The sequence below is a fragment of the Danio rerio genome, chromosome 9 (assembly GCF_049306965.1).
Source record: "Danio rerio strain Tuebingen ecotype United States chromosome 9, GRCz12tu, whole genome shotgun sequence".
Taxonomy (NCBI): Eukaryota; Metazoa; Chordata; class Actinopteri; order Cypriniformes; family Danionidae; genus Danio; species Danio rerio.
Window position 1 is genome coordinate 41,108,935 of NC_133184.1, and position 17,977 is coordinate 41,126,911.

At 35.3% G+C, this 17,977-nt stretch overlaps 1 protein-coding gene across 21 annotated transcripts in view; it reads right to left on the reverse strand.

Moving 5' to 3' along the window:
• Nucleotides 1–17,977, reverse strand: part of erbb4b (erb-b2 receptor tyrosine kinase 4b) — a 656,299-nt gene that overhangs the window by 103,464 nt on the left and 534,858 nt on the right. For all 21 annotated transcript variants that reach the window (XR_012385565.1, XR_012385564.1, XR_012385563.1 and 18 more), the window contains 3 exons: nt 15,419–15,512; nt 7,563–7,717; nt 2,192–2,236 (listed from right to left, as the gene is read on the reverse strand). Coding sequence is in view for 18 of the 21 variants with exons in the window: in XM_073912987.1 (XP_073769088.1) it covers nt 2,192–2,236; nt 7,563–7,717; nt 15,419–15,512 (294 nt within the window). In the remaining 3 variants the exon portion in view is untranslated. The remainder of the gene's footprint in view (nt 1–2,191; nt 2,237–7,562; nt 7,718–15,418; nt 15,513–17,977) is intronic.

Genomic DNA, 17,977 nt, shown 5'->3' on the forward strand with positions numbered 1-17,977 from the left:
TTTTTGCATGTAATACAAAATTGAATTATAAATGAGATACACACATTATTGTTTGAGTGAAACCACTGTGTTAAAAGTCACAAATGCATTTTGTTAAAATTATACTTATGTCATAATGATACCATTATTTTATATTTACGAATGTATATAGTTGAACAATATTTTCAGCCTTATTTTGAAAATATATTTTAACAAAAACTATAAGATTATTGTATTGAATGCACATTTTAAATAATGAATAATTTATTTTCCTTCAGCTTAGTCCCTAATTGGGGTCGCCACAGCGGAATAAACCGCCAACTATTCCACCATATGTTTTACACAGCAGATGCACATCGAGCAGCAACCCAGTACCGGGAACACTCGTACACATTCAAACACACATTCAAACACACATTCAAAACAACACACACACACACACACACACACACACACACACACACACACACACACACACACACACACACACACACACACACACACACACACACACACACACACACACACACACACACACACACACACACACACATACACTTCAGTCAATTTTTGTTTTAATCAATTCACCTATATCGCAAGTCGTTGAACAGTTGAAAAAACTGGAACACCTTGAGGAAACTCACGTGAACGCAGGGAGGACATGCAAACTCCTGTTGTCGCGCGCGTTCTGATCAGCTGTGTTGTCGCGCACGTACTCAAGAGCGGTGTTGTCGCGCGCCTACTGAAGGGCGGGACCGAGGGTGTGCCGCGTCGCGGGGGCACTTTTGATCATTTTGGAAGGGCACTTTATATCCAAGACTAAAAAGGGCATGTGCACTGCACAGGTTGAGCCCTATGTGTGCACGTGCCTGCCTTCCTGACTAAAGCCCTTCTGCCTCGATCACCCAGCTTAGATGGCCGGCCAGCTCTAGGAAGAGTTCTGGTGGTTACAAACATCTTCTACTTACGGATGATGGAGGCCACTGTGCTCATTGAAACTTTTAGAGCAGCAGAATTATTTTCTGTATCCTTTCCCCAGTCTTGGGGGTTTACAGACAATTCCTTTGTCTTCATGCTTGGTTTGTGATTTGACATGCACTGTCAACCCTGAGACCTTCTATTGACAGGTCTATGCCCTTTCAAATCATGTCAAATCAACTGAATTTACCAAAGGTGAACTCCAATTAACCTGCTGAAAATCTCAAGAATGTTCAGTGGAAACAGAATGTACCTGAGCTAAATTAGAGCTCCACGGCAAAGGCTGTAAATACTTATGTACATGTGATTTTTAAGATTTTTTATTTTTAATAAATTTTACAATTAATTTTTTTTGTTGCTTTTTTCACGTTGTAATTATGGGGTATTGTGTGTAGAATTTTGAAGAAATAAATGAATTTAATCCATTTTGGAATAAGGCTGTAACATTAAAAATGTGTAAAAAGTCAAGCGCTATGAATACTGTCTGAATGCCCTGTATGTAAATAATGTATTTGTCTCTGTTTCTCTCTTTCTAGCTGATTTTGCAAAATGCTAACATTAGTTTATATACTGTAAATCTGAATATCGATACAAGGCTGAATATATACACGCAAATCATGAATACATTTTTATAAATAAATCTGAACGAATGGTTATATAACAAGCATATCTTCATTATACGTTAGCCTTTTTCTTTGTATCTAAACAATTAAGAAATATTCATAACATTTTAGACAGTTTAACTCAAATGAGCAAAGAAGGCTTGTTGGATGACCATGACATAACAGTTGGTGCATGTGTGTGTGCTGTGAGTTTGGTGTCAAGGTTCTTCAGACACAGTGCTTTTCTATTGATGCCAGTGTGACTAAAATCAAGTGCTGGACATTGGGCAGAACACCAGAATAGATGGCATGAATAAATGATGGCTTAAGGGAGGCCGAGCGAGACAGAAAATAAAGATGAGAGAGAAACTGGTGCCAGAATTCTGACCTTGCAAACCTACTGACTGCGGAAGTCACTGCGACTTGGAGAATGAATGTGTGTGTGTGTGTGTGTGCATGAAAGAGTGTAGGAGGACATCGTTAGAGAATTTTAAAGTGTAATGAAAATTATTTTATATTAAAAATGTATCATCCAAGCAGTTGTTCTCGTCCCATGTTAAAGTCATTCCCCAAACCTTCACTTCTCTCCTTAAGTTTGCAGCACTCAAAGAATAATATAAAGATGTGTGTACCTGTCCATCACGCCGATGCAGTCCTGCAGACGGGGCCCTGTGCATCTGAAACAATAAAGAACACAAATGAACAAATGAGTGTTACTTTAGTTGCACAATATGGTCAGTGTTTGTGTAGGTTTCATCAAGTCAAATTTAATACTTTTTAAGACCCTTTAGGAACCATTAAGAAATTTATTTTTAGACTTTTACAGGGTTAAACACTAAGGATATTTTTTCTAATGGCTCTGTATTATCGTAAGGAATGATTTAAATGTTTTCAGTTGTCTTTCCCTGATTATGGAATTTAATGGGGAACTTTCTGTAAAAATGTCTAACAGCTGTTGTGAATTGAACCTCTTTGCAATAAAAACTAAGGGTGGTTCATTTCACTGTGATGACACGTGATAAAAAAGGGACTACGCCAAAGGAAAAGGATTAAATGAATAAAAAATACGATTTTATGAAGATGCATTGTTGGTGATTGAATAAATGTTGACGCAACGGTCAACAATTAAGACTCCTTTAAAATGATTTAAGATATACAGTGCAACACAATATTTCTTAATTTAAGAAATAATAATTAACACAATATTAATTAATTTGACTTTTTAAGGCCTAGAATTAAGTTTTTGAAATTTCAGACATTTTAAGATTTTTGAAGACCCAGCGGACCCCATGTATGATAGACATGATAGTTTTATAGATAGTTTGAAGTAGTTTTTTTTTAAATGAAGAAATACCATAAATCTAATGAGATAATTTCAAAGATTTTACAATTACAGTGTTCAGCATATATAAGTAGTACACCCCTTACAAATAGAGTTTTAAATTAATAATTTCTATTGAATGCTTTACAATGTCCAGCATATACATTAGTTTAGTCAGTACTAGTCAAACACATACACTGTAAAATGCAGAGTTTAAAACAACACTCTTCCAGCAGTTCATACTCGCATCTAATATCTCGTATGTCACGGGAGGCATGCATGAAATGTTCCCGAATGAAAGTGAAAGCACCAAACTGCAGTTAAAGTTGACAAATTAAAAATTAAACACCCAAAATTACATGAAACTGCAGAGGAAATGTAGATGGTGTAGTGACACAATTACTTTAATCGAATTATGTGCTATAAGATGTAAATCGGGATTATGAAAGGAACATTCAAAAGGCAACCCATGTAAACACCTTAATCTTATTATTGCCTTATTTAGATTAGGGCAAATCATTTAATTACTGATATCCATGTAAAAGTAGTCATTTTTCAGTTGTTGCTTTTTTGTGTGCAATATTTTATTTTAATTTGAATTGATTATATTACTATGTCTAAAGATATTCGGTGACTAACATGTTATCTGTATAAATATATCTGTTTAATAAATCTGTTTTGTCAAATGCACCAAAATATATTACCTATATTCACTGAGTAATTGGGGTGGGCAAAATGAGGTGTACTCATTAATGCTGAGTACTGTTTGTTATATACAATTCTACATTTTTATTTTGTTTTTTGAATGTGTGAAACTAAGCTAACAGTTTCAAATGTTGTTCCATTTCATATTTCTCATTATATTGAACCTGTCTTGATCACTATATATTAAAGGGTTGGTTCACCCCAAAATTCTGAAATTCTGTTTTAACAATGTTTTCTGGATTTTAAATGTGTTGAGACCATTGCAGTCAGGGGAGGAAGGGTCAGAAAGCTTTTGAATTTCATCTAAAATTCCTTAATTTGTGTTCTTTTTTATTTTTAGGTAAGCTAATCATTTTAAATTTAGTAATCAATATATACTGTAGGTTAATAAAAATGAAAATTATAAAATGGAACTTAATTTGAATCTATTAGCTTAGTTCCACACATGCAAAAGATAGAATAAAACTGTAGACCCATACCAAAGATGTGTATGTTACACTGTTCGCCTAAACCTACATAGGCCTATTTTAATGCCCCCATCTTTCCCGTCTTTCCCTTGATATCAGAGTTCTTGCCCTTCAACCCTGATGCTCACATCCCTGTCGATTTATCAGCTAACTGCTGGTGTGTCAAAACTCAACACCACTAATCGTCCCTGGTTGACAGTGATTGCAGATACGACAGTCAGCAGTTGAAGGCTTTCAAGTGACACAAGCAGAAGAAAAGTGAATCCAAGATTCCATGAGCGGATAATGTTTTTTTTTTTCTTCAGTAAATTTGAACCGTCTCTCTTGTAACCCCAAGGGGGCCGAGGTTAAGTTGCAGGTGCCCAGCTGGATAAATTCAGAGAGCATGATGGTTATCGTTTAGACTTAAAGTTAGATGGCAGAGACGCAGCAAGGGCAAACTCCTTCCTCTAAAATTAATGATGCTTTATGCACAGCCAGCTCCGAGGACACAAGTGCTCTAAAAAGGGTCAGCGCCTTGACAAATAGGCTCTCCAAATTTCCTGAGGCAAAAACTGACGTGGCAAACAAGCACACAAAGTAGTCAGATAGATATACAGTACTGTGCAATAGTCTTGGCCTACCATCATCTTTTAGTATTATAAATATATATTTATCCCTATTTGATGTTCAGTCTCTTTAGGTCTTCTGTGTGTATTTAGAGGCTTAAATGTATATAAAGTGCTACTATACACAGTAAAAAAAAAAAGTACTCAGTATTCAGAACCAACTTACTTTTTCAAGCAAAAGTCAGCATCTACTGTGACATCCCTTGGCGCCAAGCACAACATGAACAGATTTAAATCCAGACTCGTTGAAAATATGTGCCTCAGCTTATATTTTTGTGGAAAGGGAAATAAGTTACTTTAGGTGCGTTTTGTTGCACATTTCAGATGGCAAAGCTATTAGGGGCACAGTCTACATTTTCTGAAATAAATCTGAAATCCATTGCTTCATGTGCATTTTGTTGTACATTTTTAAGATACATGTCTGTCTTGAACGTGTCCATGAGGCGGCGAGGCTTGTCGTACTGATTTCCTAGTAAACCACTGACTTAAACCGTTCCCCAAACCTAACCAATACTGTTTTCAAAAGCAAGTGTAAGAGAAATTTGCACTGCAACAATGTCATTTTACCTTGATTTTACATAGCTTTTTTCTCTTTTGTGGAATTCTGTTTTACCAGACTTGAACCTGAGCACTCTGCATCACAAGTACAACTTAAGAAAAGTTGTACATATGAAGATAGATAGGTGGAGCAAACATTAAGTAGTTTTTTGTGGTATTTATTTGGTGCTGTGAAAAGAACTGAATATATATAATATATTATATTTGTCAATAAAATATACCTGTAAATGTCATTAGTGTGATACAGTATTGTTCATTTTTAACAAGAAGCTGAAGTTATAAGGATGCTTAAGTAAATTACTGTGATTTCACAAAAATATAGGCTGAAGCGTGTAAGTTTTATATTTTTTATATTTAAACAAGCTGTCACATTTTTATTTATTTTTTTTATCCAGGTTGTCCATCTGCTGTACCACCACTATAACAATCAGGTCTGGACTCTTTGCTGGATTAGGAGTTTGTTTGGGATCATTAGCATTCTGAATAATAAAACCATTACAAATGAGGTGCTTTCTTAAAGGAATGGCTAGATGTCTGCACTTTTTTAAAACAATCCCACTCCATTCATCCCAATGCAGACAATAACACCACAGGCAGAAAGGTATCCAAAAAGACAGCAAGTTTAACTGAAGGTTACAATCACTCATTCTTCGATTTCTCTCCAACTCTGTCTTTTACATGTTTTAAATTAAAGCTCCAATAAGTCTTAAGAAACTATTTCAGTTATGATGGTTGAAAGTCTCTGTACATCCTGCTATAGAAATTAAGTTGTCCAAATGTATTTATATGCATTTTAATATTCGGTGGAAGGTGTAGTACCAAGAAGAGTTTGTCTAATCAAAATGGTTGATCCTAACGGGACTAGACCAGTGAATCTCAAAATGGGTCTCCAAAACTAAACTAAAAATAGACTTGTGCTGTAAACATTGTGTCTACCAGTCTCATTAGGTGAGGTTAATATTAAATTAAAAATTCACAAAAGCATGAACATCACTATGAATGAGTGTTCAATCAAACAGCTAAAAGTGCAAAACTATTTATTTAAAAATGTGGCAAAACCAAAGCTCCAAAAATGACAATTTATTAAATTAAAAAGGCTGATACAAGGTGTGGAGGCATTAACACCTTGTATCAGCCTTTTTAGTTGAATAAATTGGCATTTTTGGAGCTTTGGTTTTGCCACCTTTTTGAATATATAATATTAAATTAAACAAATTCATAAATTACTATAACAGTTATTTGCTTGTTAGACTGTTGCACTTTTTTTGTTGTCAATATGCTCGTGTTTATATAGGCCCATTGTTGTCTGTGTAACATTTGTTTGTTTATAACTACCTCTGAGGAATGTGGGGTCGCGAGTCACTGGCATAGTGATATTAAGGGTCGCAGGCTAAAAAGTTTGAGAACACCTGCTATAGACTGTTCAACAGTCCATACATGCCAAAATATATAATTGCATACCTCTGTGCACCATGTTTACAGTTAAGATAGAATGGCCGGAGAACATCAACAACCTACCTTCTTTTTGGCATGGTAATTACAAGCTCTACTACAAGTTTTTTTTTTTTTTTTCTGTAAATGTTAAAGCCATCGTGATATTAAATTTTGCTCTTCTTATTTTTTATTTATATAGTAGTGCTTGGTATAAATTATATATCTGTGCACTTCATTATTTTGTAAACATTAATTTGCCCACATAATCATTGAACTAAATACCACAACCTTCCTTCCCTCCCTGGAAATTACTTTTCTTCACTTCTGATCATTATTTAATAAACATTCAATTGTCCTCAACCATTTATCAAATACTATAACCTTTCCTCCTCCTCGAGATGAGTTTACTTCACTTTTGGTCACATGAAATATCTTTCGAGAGGGGTTATCATGGCATGTCTCATTTCTCCCCTGCTTTTATCCATTCATCAATCTTCCTTCATTTTGTTAGTAACGCCCATCTTCCAATGATCCAATCAGCTCCCATTGGACGAAATCATCCAATGCCCTGTTTCTTTCTCATTTCAGGACTATTTCAATTGGATGTACGTCCTGATACAAAAAAAAAAAGACTTAAGCCATGTTTTGCAGTGATGTTGTTCAGTGACATTCATGTTTTCAGGATGCATGGCTTTGAATGGTTGTTTGCAGGGAGAGAAGTAGCCTTTTAGTGCTATAAAAAAATGAATTACTGGTTGCATTCTAATTAAAAGAATGAAAAATAATAGTATGTGGTCACTATACTATCACTAAAACAACCAGCATAACGGTGGCCTAAATCTTTTACACAGTACTGTATTTCCCCAACACACACACACACATTGCAAACATTTAACAAAGCTATCCATACCCCTGGGTGCAGTTGACATGGCAGGGGTGACACTCATTGTTGGCCTCAGCGTATTTGAAGATGAAGCTGCTCGCTCCCTGTAGACCGTCAGGGCATTTCTCCACACAGTTGGGTCCGTCTTTAAAGTGACGACATTTAACACAGTGATCAGGACCCTGAGCGAGAGAGACAGAGGAGAAAAGAGACACATAAAATACCAGCAACTACGGATAATAACCATCCCTCACCGCACACACAATGACCATAACAATCAGCAGGCGCTGGATTTATAGTGGTAATATGGAGAGAGGAGGCCGGAGAGGGGGGATTGTTAGCTTGGATATCAATATGAGCACCCTTAGAGTCATCCGAGCAGCTCATCAAGCAGAAAGACAAATAACGCTGCCTGGACAATAGGAAGAGATACTGTGTATTGTTCTATTAGGAGAAGAAAACGCATGCCCTAACCTTGAAGAGCATCTGTATGCGAGTGTATCTGTCGGTGCTCGTTGAGAGCGAGGCTGATGTGTGCTTCTTTATGAGTGAATCTCTTGTGAGAGATGAATAAATGCCTTGCAGCAATTACAGCTGCTCTTCATTTCACGCTGTAAACCGCCTCTGATGCAATAAAGCGGCAGACGGCAGACAGACGCGGCCGTGGGAGACTGGCAGCACGCAAACAGACGCCGCTTCAGGCCTGGCGACCTACAGTTTCTATTGATATTATAAAGGGAAATATTATTGCTGCAACATCTGGGGGTCAGTAAGATTTGTAAGACTTTAGTTCTACAAAGATGCATTCAAAAAGTTCAAAAGTGTGAAGTTACCAAACATTTGTTTTTAAAGTAAGCGCCAGGGTTATTTATGGTAGTATTCGTTTTCATTTTAATGTGTAAGTCAAATTTTTGTCGTTTTCTGGAATATTGTTCTCTTAGTTAATGTTAGGTAATGCAATTCCAGGGTACGAACTGCAGGGGGGTTTGGAGGGGTTGACCCCTGTTAAAAAAAAAAAATAAATAACAATATGTTTTTGTTATATGTGTATCTTTTTCTTTTCATTAAACAATAATATTTGTATTGCTTAAAGGTGATATATTAATTAAACTTCTTCTCTTAAGTGTGATATGCCTTGCATTCTAATGAAGCAGTTTTGCAGAAGTAGATTAAGCTGATAGAAATGGAAAGGTCTGATTTTCTAAAATTAACCTAAGCTCTGCAGCTATCCTTCTTGTGAGCAGAGATGGGTTGAAATTGAACACAGGATATGTGCAGAAGAAGTCTTATCTTTTTAATGTTGTGCAGGGAATTTGTAGAAAACGAGGACGTATGTATGCCAATAGACAACTAGGGAATGATTGACAAGTGAAGTATTCCAATAAACTCCATCTGTTAATATCAGCTGTGTATAAAAGCTGTAGTCAGGAAATTAAAGTTGTTGTGCACATCCTTAATGTAATTATTGCACTGCATTGGGTGTTAGCAGAATTCTGTGAGTCTAATTATTTATTTGTATCTATTAAACTACTATTTCCCAGAGATGCGGCTGGAAGGGCATCCGCTGCATAAAAACTTGCTGGATAAGTTGGCGGTTCATTCCGCTGTGGCGACCTCGGATTAATAAAGGGACTAAGCCGACAAGAAAATGAATGAATGAATGAATGAATATTAAACTACTAATATTTTTGACATTGAAGAAAATCCTCTCCTGACCTTTTTTATTGAACATGCATGGATTTGATTAAATATTCCAAGATTAATAACCCGGCCGAAGGACATAAAAACAACATGTATGGGGGGTCAGTACTTTACTGAGAAATAGTTTGGTTTGATCTGTCTCTTAAATAATAATATGTATAATCAAAATAATTTATAATATAAATATTCATTTGTCCACCCCATATTAGTTCATACCATTGTGAATGCAAAATTGCGCCAATCAGTCTATGTGAGAAAAAAAAAAAATATTTCTTGCCATTTTATTTATTTATTTGAATTTAGGTGGTGCTTCATATTTGGTATATACAAATAAGTCAACCTAGAATTTGTAATCTTTAATAGTTGTTTTGTTATTTGCTTCTAAATGAGTCTCTTGTAGAAAAAATGCAATAAGGTCAAAAACAGTTAACAAATGTTTATGTAAGAGAAAAAAAAACAAAACAATAAAAAGTCGGAAACTGGCAGATCTAAATCACCGATAGACACCGTAAACCGTGTTTAAAAGGCACTTTTCTTGTAAAATACCTGTTTGCTTCCACATACTGCCTACAAGTAAAGTAAAATTAGCTGCACAATTTGTATAGTTTGACCTATAGTAACTTCTGAAATTGTAAATCAGAGTATACTGTAGGTCAGAATACACTAAATATCCCACAAAACACTGAAAACTTAAATATCTAAAATAAAAACTAAAATATCTATAAAGTAGATGTAATTAAATATAGATATATACATTTGTTTAACTGAAGCTTGTATTACACAAACTAACATTACCGAAAAAGTTGACGCCCTCTGATCATTAATGTACAATTCACAGCCTAAACATCATAAGTAATGCATTTATTGAAGTATAAGGATGCAGATTATACTAACAGTAAAAATGGAAAATACCTTTTTTTTACTGTATTAGGTTAAAAGTAATTTCATTATGGATTCTTTCGAATGAGACTTTAAATCGAGGTCCTGATTCTCTGTGGTCATTAAAAATCCCATGGCACTTCTTGTAAAAAGTAGGGCTGTAACACCGGTGTCCCGGCTAAATTCCCTTCATCGTCTTTTACCGATCTCAGTGGTATGCCAAATTCCAAGATGTCCTTCGAAAAAGAGTAGGGGTTTAACCCTGGTATCCTGGCCAAATTTGCCCACTGGCCTCTGCCATCATGGCCTCCTAACTATCTCTATATCATAATTTGCTTCATCACTCTTTCTCCTCTCCACCAATCAGCTGGTGTGTGTTGTGATGTCTGGTGCAATATGGCTGCTCTTGCATCATCCAGGTGGATGCTGCACACTGGCGTTGGATGAGAAGATCCCCCCAATGTGTAAAGCACTTTGAGTGTCTAGCAAACGCTATATAAATGTAAGGAATTATTATTATTATTATTATTATTATTATTATTATTATTATTATTATTATTATTATTATTATTATTTCTCATCTACCATCTAATTAAGTTGCAAAAAAGAGGAAAACCAAATAAATCACCAAACAGCAAACAACAATAACTACGACAAACCTCTGATGACTTCCCTGCTGCCTCATTCATCAAAACATTATTCAGTTTAGATATTAATAAAGCTGATGCATTTATTCTACCTTCAAGTCTCATCAAATGATCACAGTTACAAGAATACTGTGGATGAACGTCAACCAGAACATCGTAATTACCATCGGGAAACTCTAGATATTCATTTAGTTTGGAGGCACGTTAATTAAAGAATCCTGGTGGAAGCAAATTATTTTCGGTCATAATTATGTTTTAATTGCAAATGTTGACTGTACAGTTTAGTTTGCATGCGCCGCGTGCTACTAGAAAGCTTGCCAGGAAATACAACTCATACAGCTGCTTTATGAGATGACAGGCTTGGCAACCAAACTACATTTCCCATCATTCTCTGAGCACATGAAGCATCAATTAAACGCTTAATGTGCCTAATTGTATTATATTAACTCTGAAAAGCTTACTTTTTTTGGCTTGGTAAGTAAAAGAGAGAGAGAGATAATGTGATGGCCCAGCATGTCAATTTTATTCTGACTGTCAACATTGTGCGTATATTTTTGCATAGAGATAAAAGTAGATGTAAAACTCCTCGGATGCTAGGTTGGCTAGAAAGCATAATCGCAGTCTCTGTTAATTGTGCCGCTTCTCCAGACACCTGCTGAACACAAATCTCCATTTCCCCTCCACGCACAAAACACTGTTTGTTAGTGTTGCTTAATTATGCCTTTGTGAAGCAGATGTTGCTGATTGTTTCACAGGTAGGTTAGACCACTCAGCAGTTAATCTGCGCTAATAACAACAAACATTTTAACTGCTTAGCTAAGCCTAGCCTACACCTGAAAGGCTTATGGGTGTGTTTGTGCATCTGTCCTTATTGGAAAACACTTTAGTGGCTCTGTTTTTGTATATCGTCTCTAGTGGTCTATTTTAGGCTTGTAAAATAAACAAATGTGTGCATTTATTTATTTATTATTAATTCATTCATTTTCTTTTCAGCTTAATCCCTTTATTAATCTGGGGTCGCCACGGCGGAATGAACCGGCAACTTATCCAGCATATGTTTTATGCAGCGGATGCCCTTCCAGCTGCGACTCAGCACTGGGAAACATCCATAAAAATGTACTTAAATTAATATGGGTTTGTGTAAAATGTAAATGTTTGCTTTGTTATGTAAAGGTCTGATAACATTTCTTCAAGGTTTTACATCAAAATATTGCCATTTTGTGTTATTAATTAATTTATTTTCAGAACGGGTAAAAAAAATAAATAAATAAATAAAAAGTAGATTTTTTTTATGTTTTAATTCACTGTGAAAAAATGCTGGGCTCCATGAAATTCCTTCATACTAACCCAACACAAAACAATTAAGTTAACTTAATATATTTTTTTACAGATTTAAGTGGATTAAAAAAATTAAACAGTTAAAAAAAAAAAAAAAAAAAAAACTTAAGAATTGTGATGTTTTACTCAGCTTAAAGAAGAAGTTTAAACAAGCAGCAAAAAATGTTTTGAGTGTTAGCTGGAAGTTATTATATACACAAAAAAAAAAAAAAAAAGGAAAACTGTACCATCTGTAAACTGTACCATCCCACTTAATGGGTAACTTTTCCTAGGGGTTCCTTGCACAACAACAGTGTACCACAAGGCTGAGCAAGATGCGCAGCTGAACGCTATTGGTTTACAGAAATACTTCACTAGCTCATCCACAAGCCAGGAGAATGAAAACAAAGAAAGCAGCATTTTTAAATACATAGCCGAGACAATACACCGTAATAATATATACATATAATAACAAGCCAGGATCAACTCGAGCTTAAACAACCCTTGTTGTCATCTTGATGAACAGCCACAAAGCCAAGAAGAAGAGCAAGATCTATGATGTGCCCCAAAGTTGTTTACAAGGCTGTCTAAAGCAAGAGCGGTTTAACTTTCTCAGGACAGCTTGTGTGCACATCTACACTTGAAGTAATGAACTTCTTGAGTAGATGATAATAACGTGCGTGTGATTATTGAAGTGCTTCAGACATCCGATCTTTTCAGAAACGAAAAAAGCCGGAAAAAACCAAGAAGCAAATAATTGTTTCAGCAACTCAAAACATGAACTAACTGCCATGTTTAACTATTATCATCACATTTTGGACTATTATGAAATGGTGAAATTCCTTTCTAACAAGAGGTTACATGTGCTGGCGAAGTTTAAAGAAACAGATGAAAGGTTTCGCCCTACTGTTAATCTGCAGTTATAATCAAATAATGTTCATAGAAAAGTTAGTAATGGGACATTTATACACAAGTATTTATTTGTATAAAGCATCTGTTTTGTAAAAAGTGACCTGTACAGCTTTACTTATTCATTTCCTCGAGCGAGAATGACGTCGACTGAACCTTTCGGTCATACACCATGCCCACCAATTCATCAAATAATCCTAAAAGAATTCAAATGCTTCACAATCTATACAAAACTACTGGCTGCTGAGAAATCAGTCACAGATCATAAAAGTCATTTAAATGTTTTAAATATTCACATAACAATTGCTCTAAATTTAACACAACATTTTATGCATTACCAAATACAAATGGAAATGTAGCCTTGGTGCACAGATGAGACTTGTCTTTGTAATATGCATGCACATGTAGTTAGCTAGTGTTGATTTAATTGTGTCATTATTATTATTTTTTAAATAAATCTCTTCACAGAATGAACAGATAGCAGGCTGTGATCAAGCAAAGTCCACATGGAAAGAGAGAACATTTGTAGTCTAACATAAAAAAAAATAAAATAAAATAAAAGTCCGGACATGTACAGAGTTTCAGAGAGTTTGCTTCAGTCAATGTTTGTGTGGTTAGGGGTCTCGGAGGACTCGTGATCGTGTCATTTGCGAGACCTTTCTGTTTGACTCAAGCAGACAACAGCCCGAGGCCTTAGAGCATTAGAGACACATCGGCTAAATCCTCTTTCAGAAACACACACACACATGCACCTTGTCATGTTGTCATCAATTTAAACCAAAGTGCTGGAGGCTATTTTAAAAAAAGGGGCAGAGCCGAGCGCAAAGCCCATCTGTGGTAATGTCTCTAACCCGATCGGCTTCATGGACATCCAAACAGCTTATTCATCCCACTCTCAGGTGTCTCCTATGGGGCAGGACTCTGCGTAAACACTTGCCAAGATCAGCCAACTTAATCTACTTTCTCACTAAATTAACAAGAAGCAAAATCAATCCCACGGCAACAAAAGTACACTTCAACAAGGGATTCAATTAATCATTGGACCAAGCCAATCGAAGCCGGTGTCTGCCGTTCAGCTCTGCTTGTGCTTTAAGCTAATAGATATCGAAAGAGATTACACTGAAATGAAAGAAATATATACACACAGAATCTAAAACGATCAATTGCCAAAGGCTAAGTTCTTCCTATATTTCTCTATCAGAATTAAAGCATAAAAACATAATTATCGTTTTGTGAGGTTAAATTACTGGAGAGTCCTGAATATGATGTGTGGGATCGATGGCATGGTTTCTTTGGCTTAAATATTTAAGAGAGAATCATCTTAATAATTTATCTGCATCAGAACAACAAATATAGATGTGTTTTTATTTAAATAATTAAAAAAAAAAACAGCTGGCTATAATAAATAATAATGATCTGTCAATCAAACTTCACTTGCCCAATCAAAATAACCCTATACTTAAAGTGCAAAGTAAGAGTCAGAAAGAAAATCAGCCAATCAGAGACTCTCTCTGTCGTTCAATCACTATTAAAGGCATATGGCGGGTGGTAAAAAACAGCTAGTCTGAAATGCACAGTGTTATGCATGGCAGAAATATGAGGAAAAATAAATAAATAATAAAAAAAAAGGTTAGAGTGATTAATTTAATTACTCCTCAACATTTTATACATCAACATGTCAGCTATCTGTACACATTTAACATTTTACTTTTTACTGTTGTTCAAAAGTTTAATGGTAATATTTTATACAATTTTAAAGTAGACTTCCTTTATGCTCACCAAGGCTGAAATTTCATGGAATATATATATATATATATATATATATATATATATATATATATATATATATATATATATATATATATATTGTGCTGCTTAATATTTTTGTGGAAACTGACATTTTGTTAAAATAAAATTAAATAATAATGATTCAGGATGAAATATGCTGATGAAAAGAAAGTTCACAAGGACAGTATTTATTTGAAATATTTTGTGGTTACTCACTTTAATGTATCCTTGTTGAATAAAAGCATTCATTTTTCAAACAAAACAAAACAAAAAACAAAAAAAGCAAAGCAAGGCAAAACAAAACAAAGCAAAGCAAATCAAAGCAAAGCAAAGCAAAGCAAAGCAAAGCAAAGCAAAGCAAAGCAAAGCAAAGCAAAGCAAAGCAAAACAAAACAAAACAAAACAAAACAAAACAAAACAAAACAAAACTAAACTAAACTAAACTAAACTAAACTAAACTAAACTAAACAAAACAAAACAAATAAGTTCTTTAAAAAATGTGATGACTCATGGTGTGAATTATTAGGCGGGCATCAAAACAAGTTGTTACCATATGTAGATTTATGGATAGGGTTTTTAAAAGACTGATATTATTGGCTTATGCTCTTGTAAGTAATAGTGCAGAAACGAGACAAAACTCACAGGTCCAGTGCAGGTAAGAGCATCATCCTCCGGCACTTCACACTGTGCATCACACTCCAGACACACCGAGCCATTAGCAAACTCACGCACGTCCCTGTAAAAGAGAAAAGGACAGGAGACAGAAAGAAATATGAGCTTACATAAAATACTGCAATGACATAAAATGGCCATAAGTGCATTTAAGTTTCAGATGGGAAAAATGGCACATCAATTTTCAACGTGCTTCCAGGAATTCCTGCTCGAGGATGTTGACGATTCAATCACTAGCCTTTTAAAGTCAAAACAACATTTTCAGACTTGATATTGTAGGTCATTATGTACACTTTAGATCTCAAGAGTGAGAAACTGCTATATCATAGGCAGTACAAAATAAGAGCCGTCACACATGAACACACTAATACACACACACACACACACACACACACACACACACACACACACACACACACACACACACACACACACACACACACACACACACACAACACACACACACACACACACACACACACACACACACACACACACACACACACACACACACACACACACACACACACACACACACACACACACACACACACACACACACACACACACACACACACACACACACACACACACACACATGAAACATATAAACTGGCTTTAAGTCAAGTAATATGTTGAAGGGAGAAATTGAGTCTGTGAAACTAGTTACTAACTAATAAATATTTAAAGCTGCTTGAAGGTTTACAGTGTATTATTAAGAGTAAAAATCTAACAGTTGTCGGGTTTTTTTCCTGAAACTGTTGCTTTTTTTTTTTTTTACTATTTTCTATGTACCTTAATCAAAGCCTTTTGTTTTGATGTCTGTCATAGACTGTTGAAGCACTTTTCTGGACACTCAAAGTGCTTTACACATTGGGGGGAATCTCCTCATCCACCACCAGTGTGCAGCATCCACATGCAGCCATGTTGCGCCAGTCCACACACCACACAACAGCTACTTGGTGGAGAGGAGACAGAGATGCAGAGATGCAGCCAATTATGATGTAGGGATAATTAAGAGGTGTTGTTAGTTTTATCAGTTGTTATTGAAAATTATAACAGGGTTGTCTGGAATACTCTGAAAAGCCATACACAACCTTCCAAGGTGTTTTATTCTAAGATAACTACTGCTAAACAGTGCAGGCTTATTCTGGAACATCAAATCACCTTGACCGTCAGTGAATATGTTTAAATCTAAACAACTTCCATACATCCAATCCATATAAACTTACATCCACATTCATAGGCAGTTGTTAGTCTGTCATGCAGCTGTTTTTAACTGTTTTTGATTATTTGGTGCCATCTTGTGAATTAATATTAGTGTACAGTTTAGTACATGCTTAAACCAGTCAGTTTTGTTTTTGTCAGCTTTGCATCTTTGATTGTTTGGTGTCATCTTGAGACTAAATTATGCACAAGTTAGTGTATGCTCCATCAGCTGTTTTCATTTCTGTCAGTTTTGAATTTAATTAAAGAATTAATAAACTACTACGGCTCAAAAAAATGGTTTTGTCAGATTTTTTATGGTCTGTTGTAAGAAGCCATACCGACATGTTGTTTTCACAAAATAAAGCCCTTCAGTTTTATACAACAGCTCTTCACATCTCGTCGGCTGCCAATAAGCTTGTTGGGCTTTATTCTGCAATGACTTTATCCCTAATGTAACACAGTATGGAATAGTGCGATTGACCAATCAGAATCGAGTATTCTAGAGAACTGTGTAATAATATAATGTTGAATATTGTTCGTGGTTCAAATGTGACAAATACCACATCAATTTTCAAAGTTCCTCCAGGAATTCCTCTTGGTTGTGAAATTTAGACAATTCTACCACTAGTCTTTTAAAGACAATTCATACATTTTATATTTTAAGATCTGAATAAAAAAAAAACCTGAATCAAAAATGGTAAATGCCATCTCACACAAACACACAAACACAAAAAACACAAACACACACACACACACACGCACGCACGCACACACACACACACACACATACACACACACACACACACACACACACACACACACACACACACACACACACACACACACACACACACACACACACACACACACACACACACACACACACACACACACACACAGGTAATAAGTCAAGTAATATTGTGGAGAGAAACTGATTAAACATAAAAAAATCTGTGGACACAAATAATAACTAAAGCTGTTTGAATTGTTTTGGAAGTCAGCATTACAAGTTATAATGTGTTGATTTGGTGCTCATAGACTAAATCAATATATACATTTTTACAACAGCTCTTTCTGATTCATAAATCTGATTGTCTGATAGCTGTGCGATATTCTGCAATAACAGCACTCGTATAGCCTCCTCACCCTTGTGTATTACTCTGACCACATAGAGTGACAGCAGATCAATAAACTCACTTCTGTTTCACAAATATTGCAGCTGTTGGACAACATTTTTCACTTTTGATGCTTTTAGGCAAGAATGTAGTTATCAATTTATTTATAAAAATAGTGCCTATTTTAAATATTCATAATTTCGGA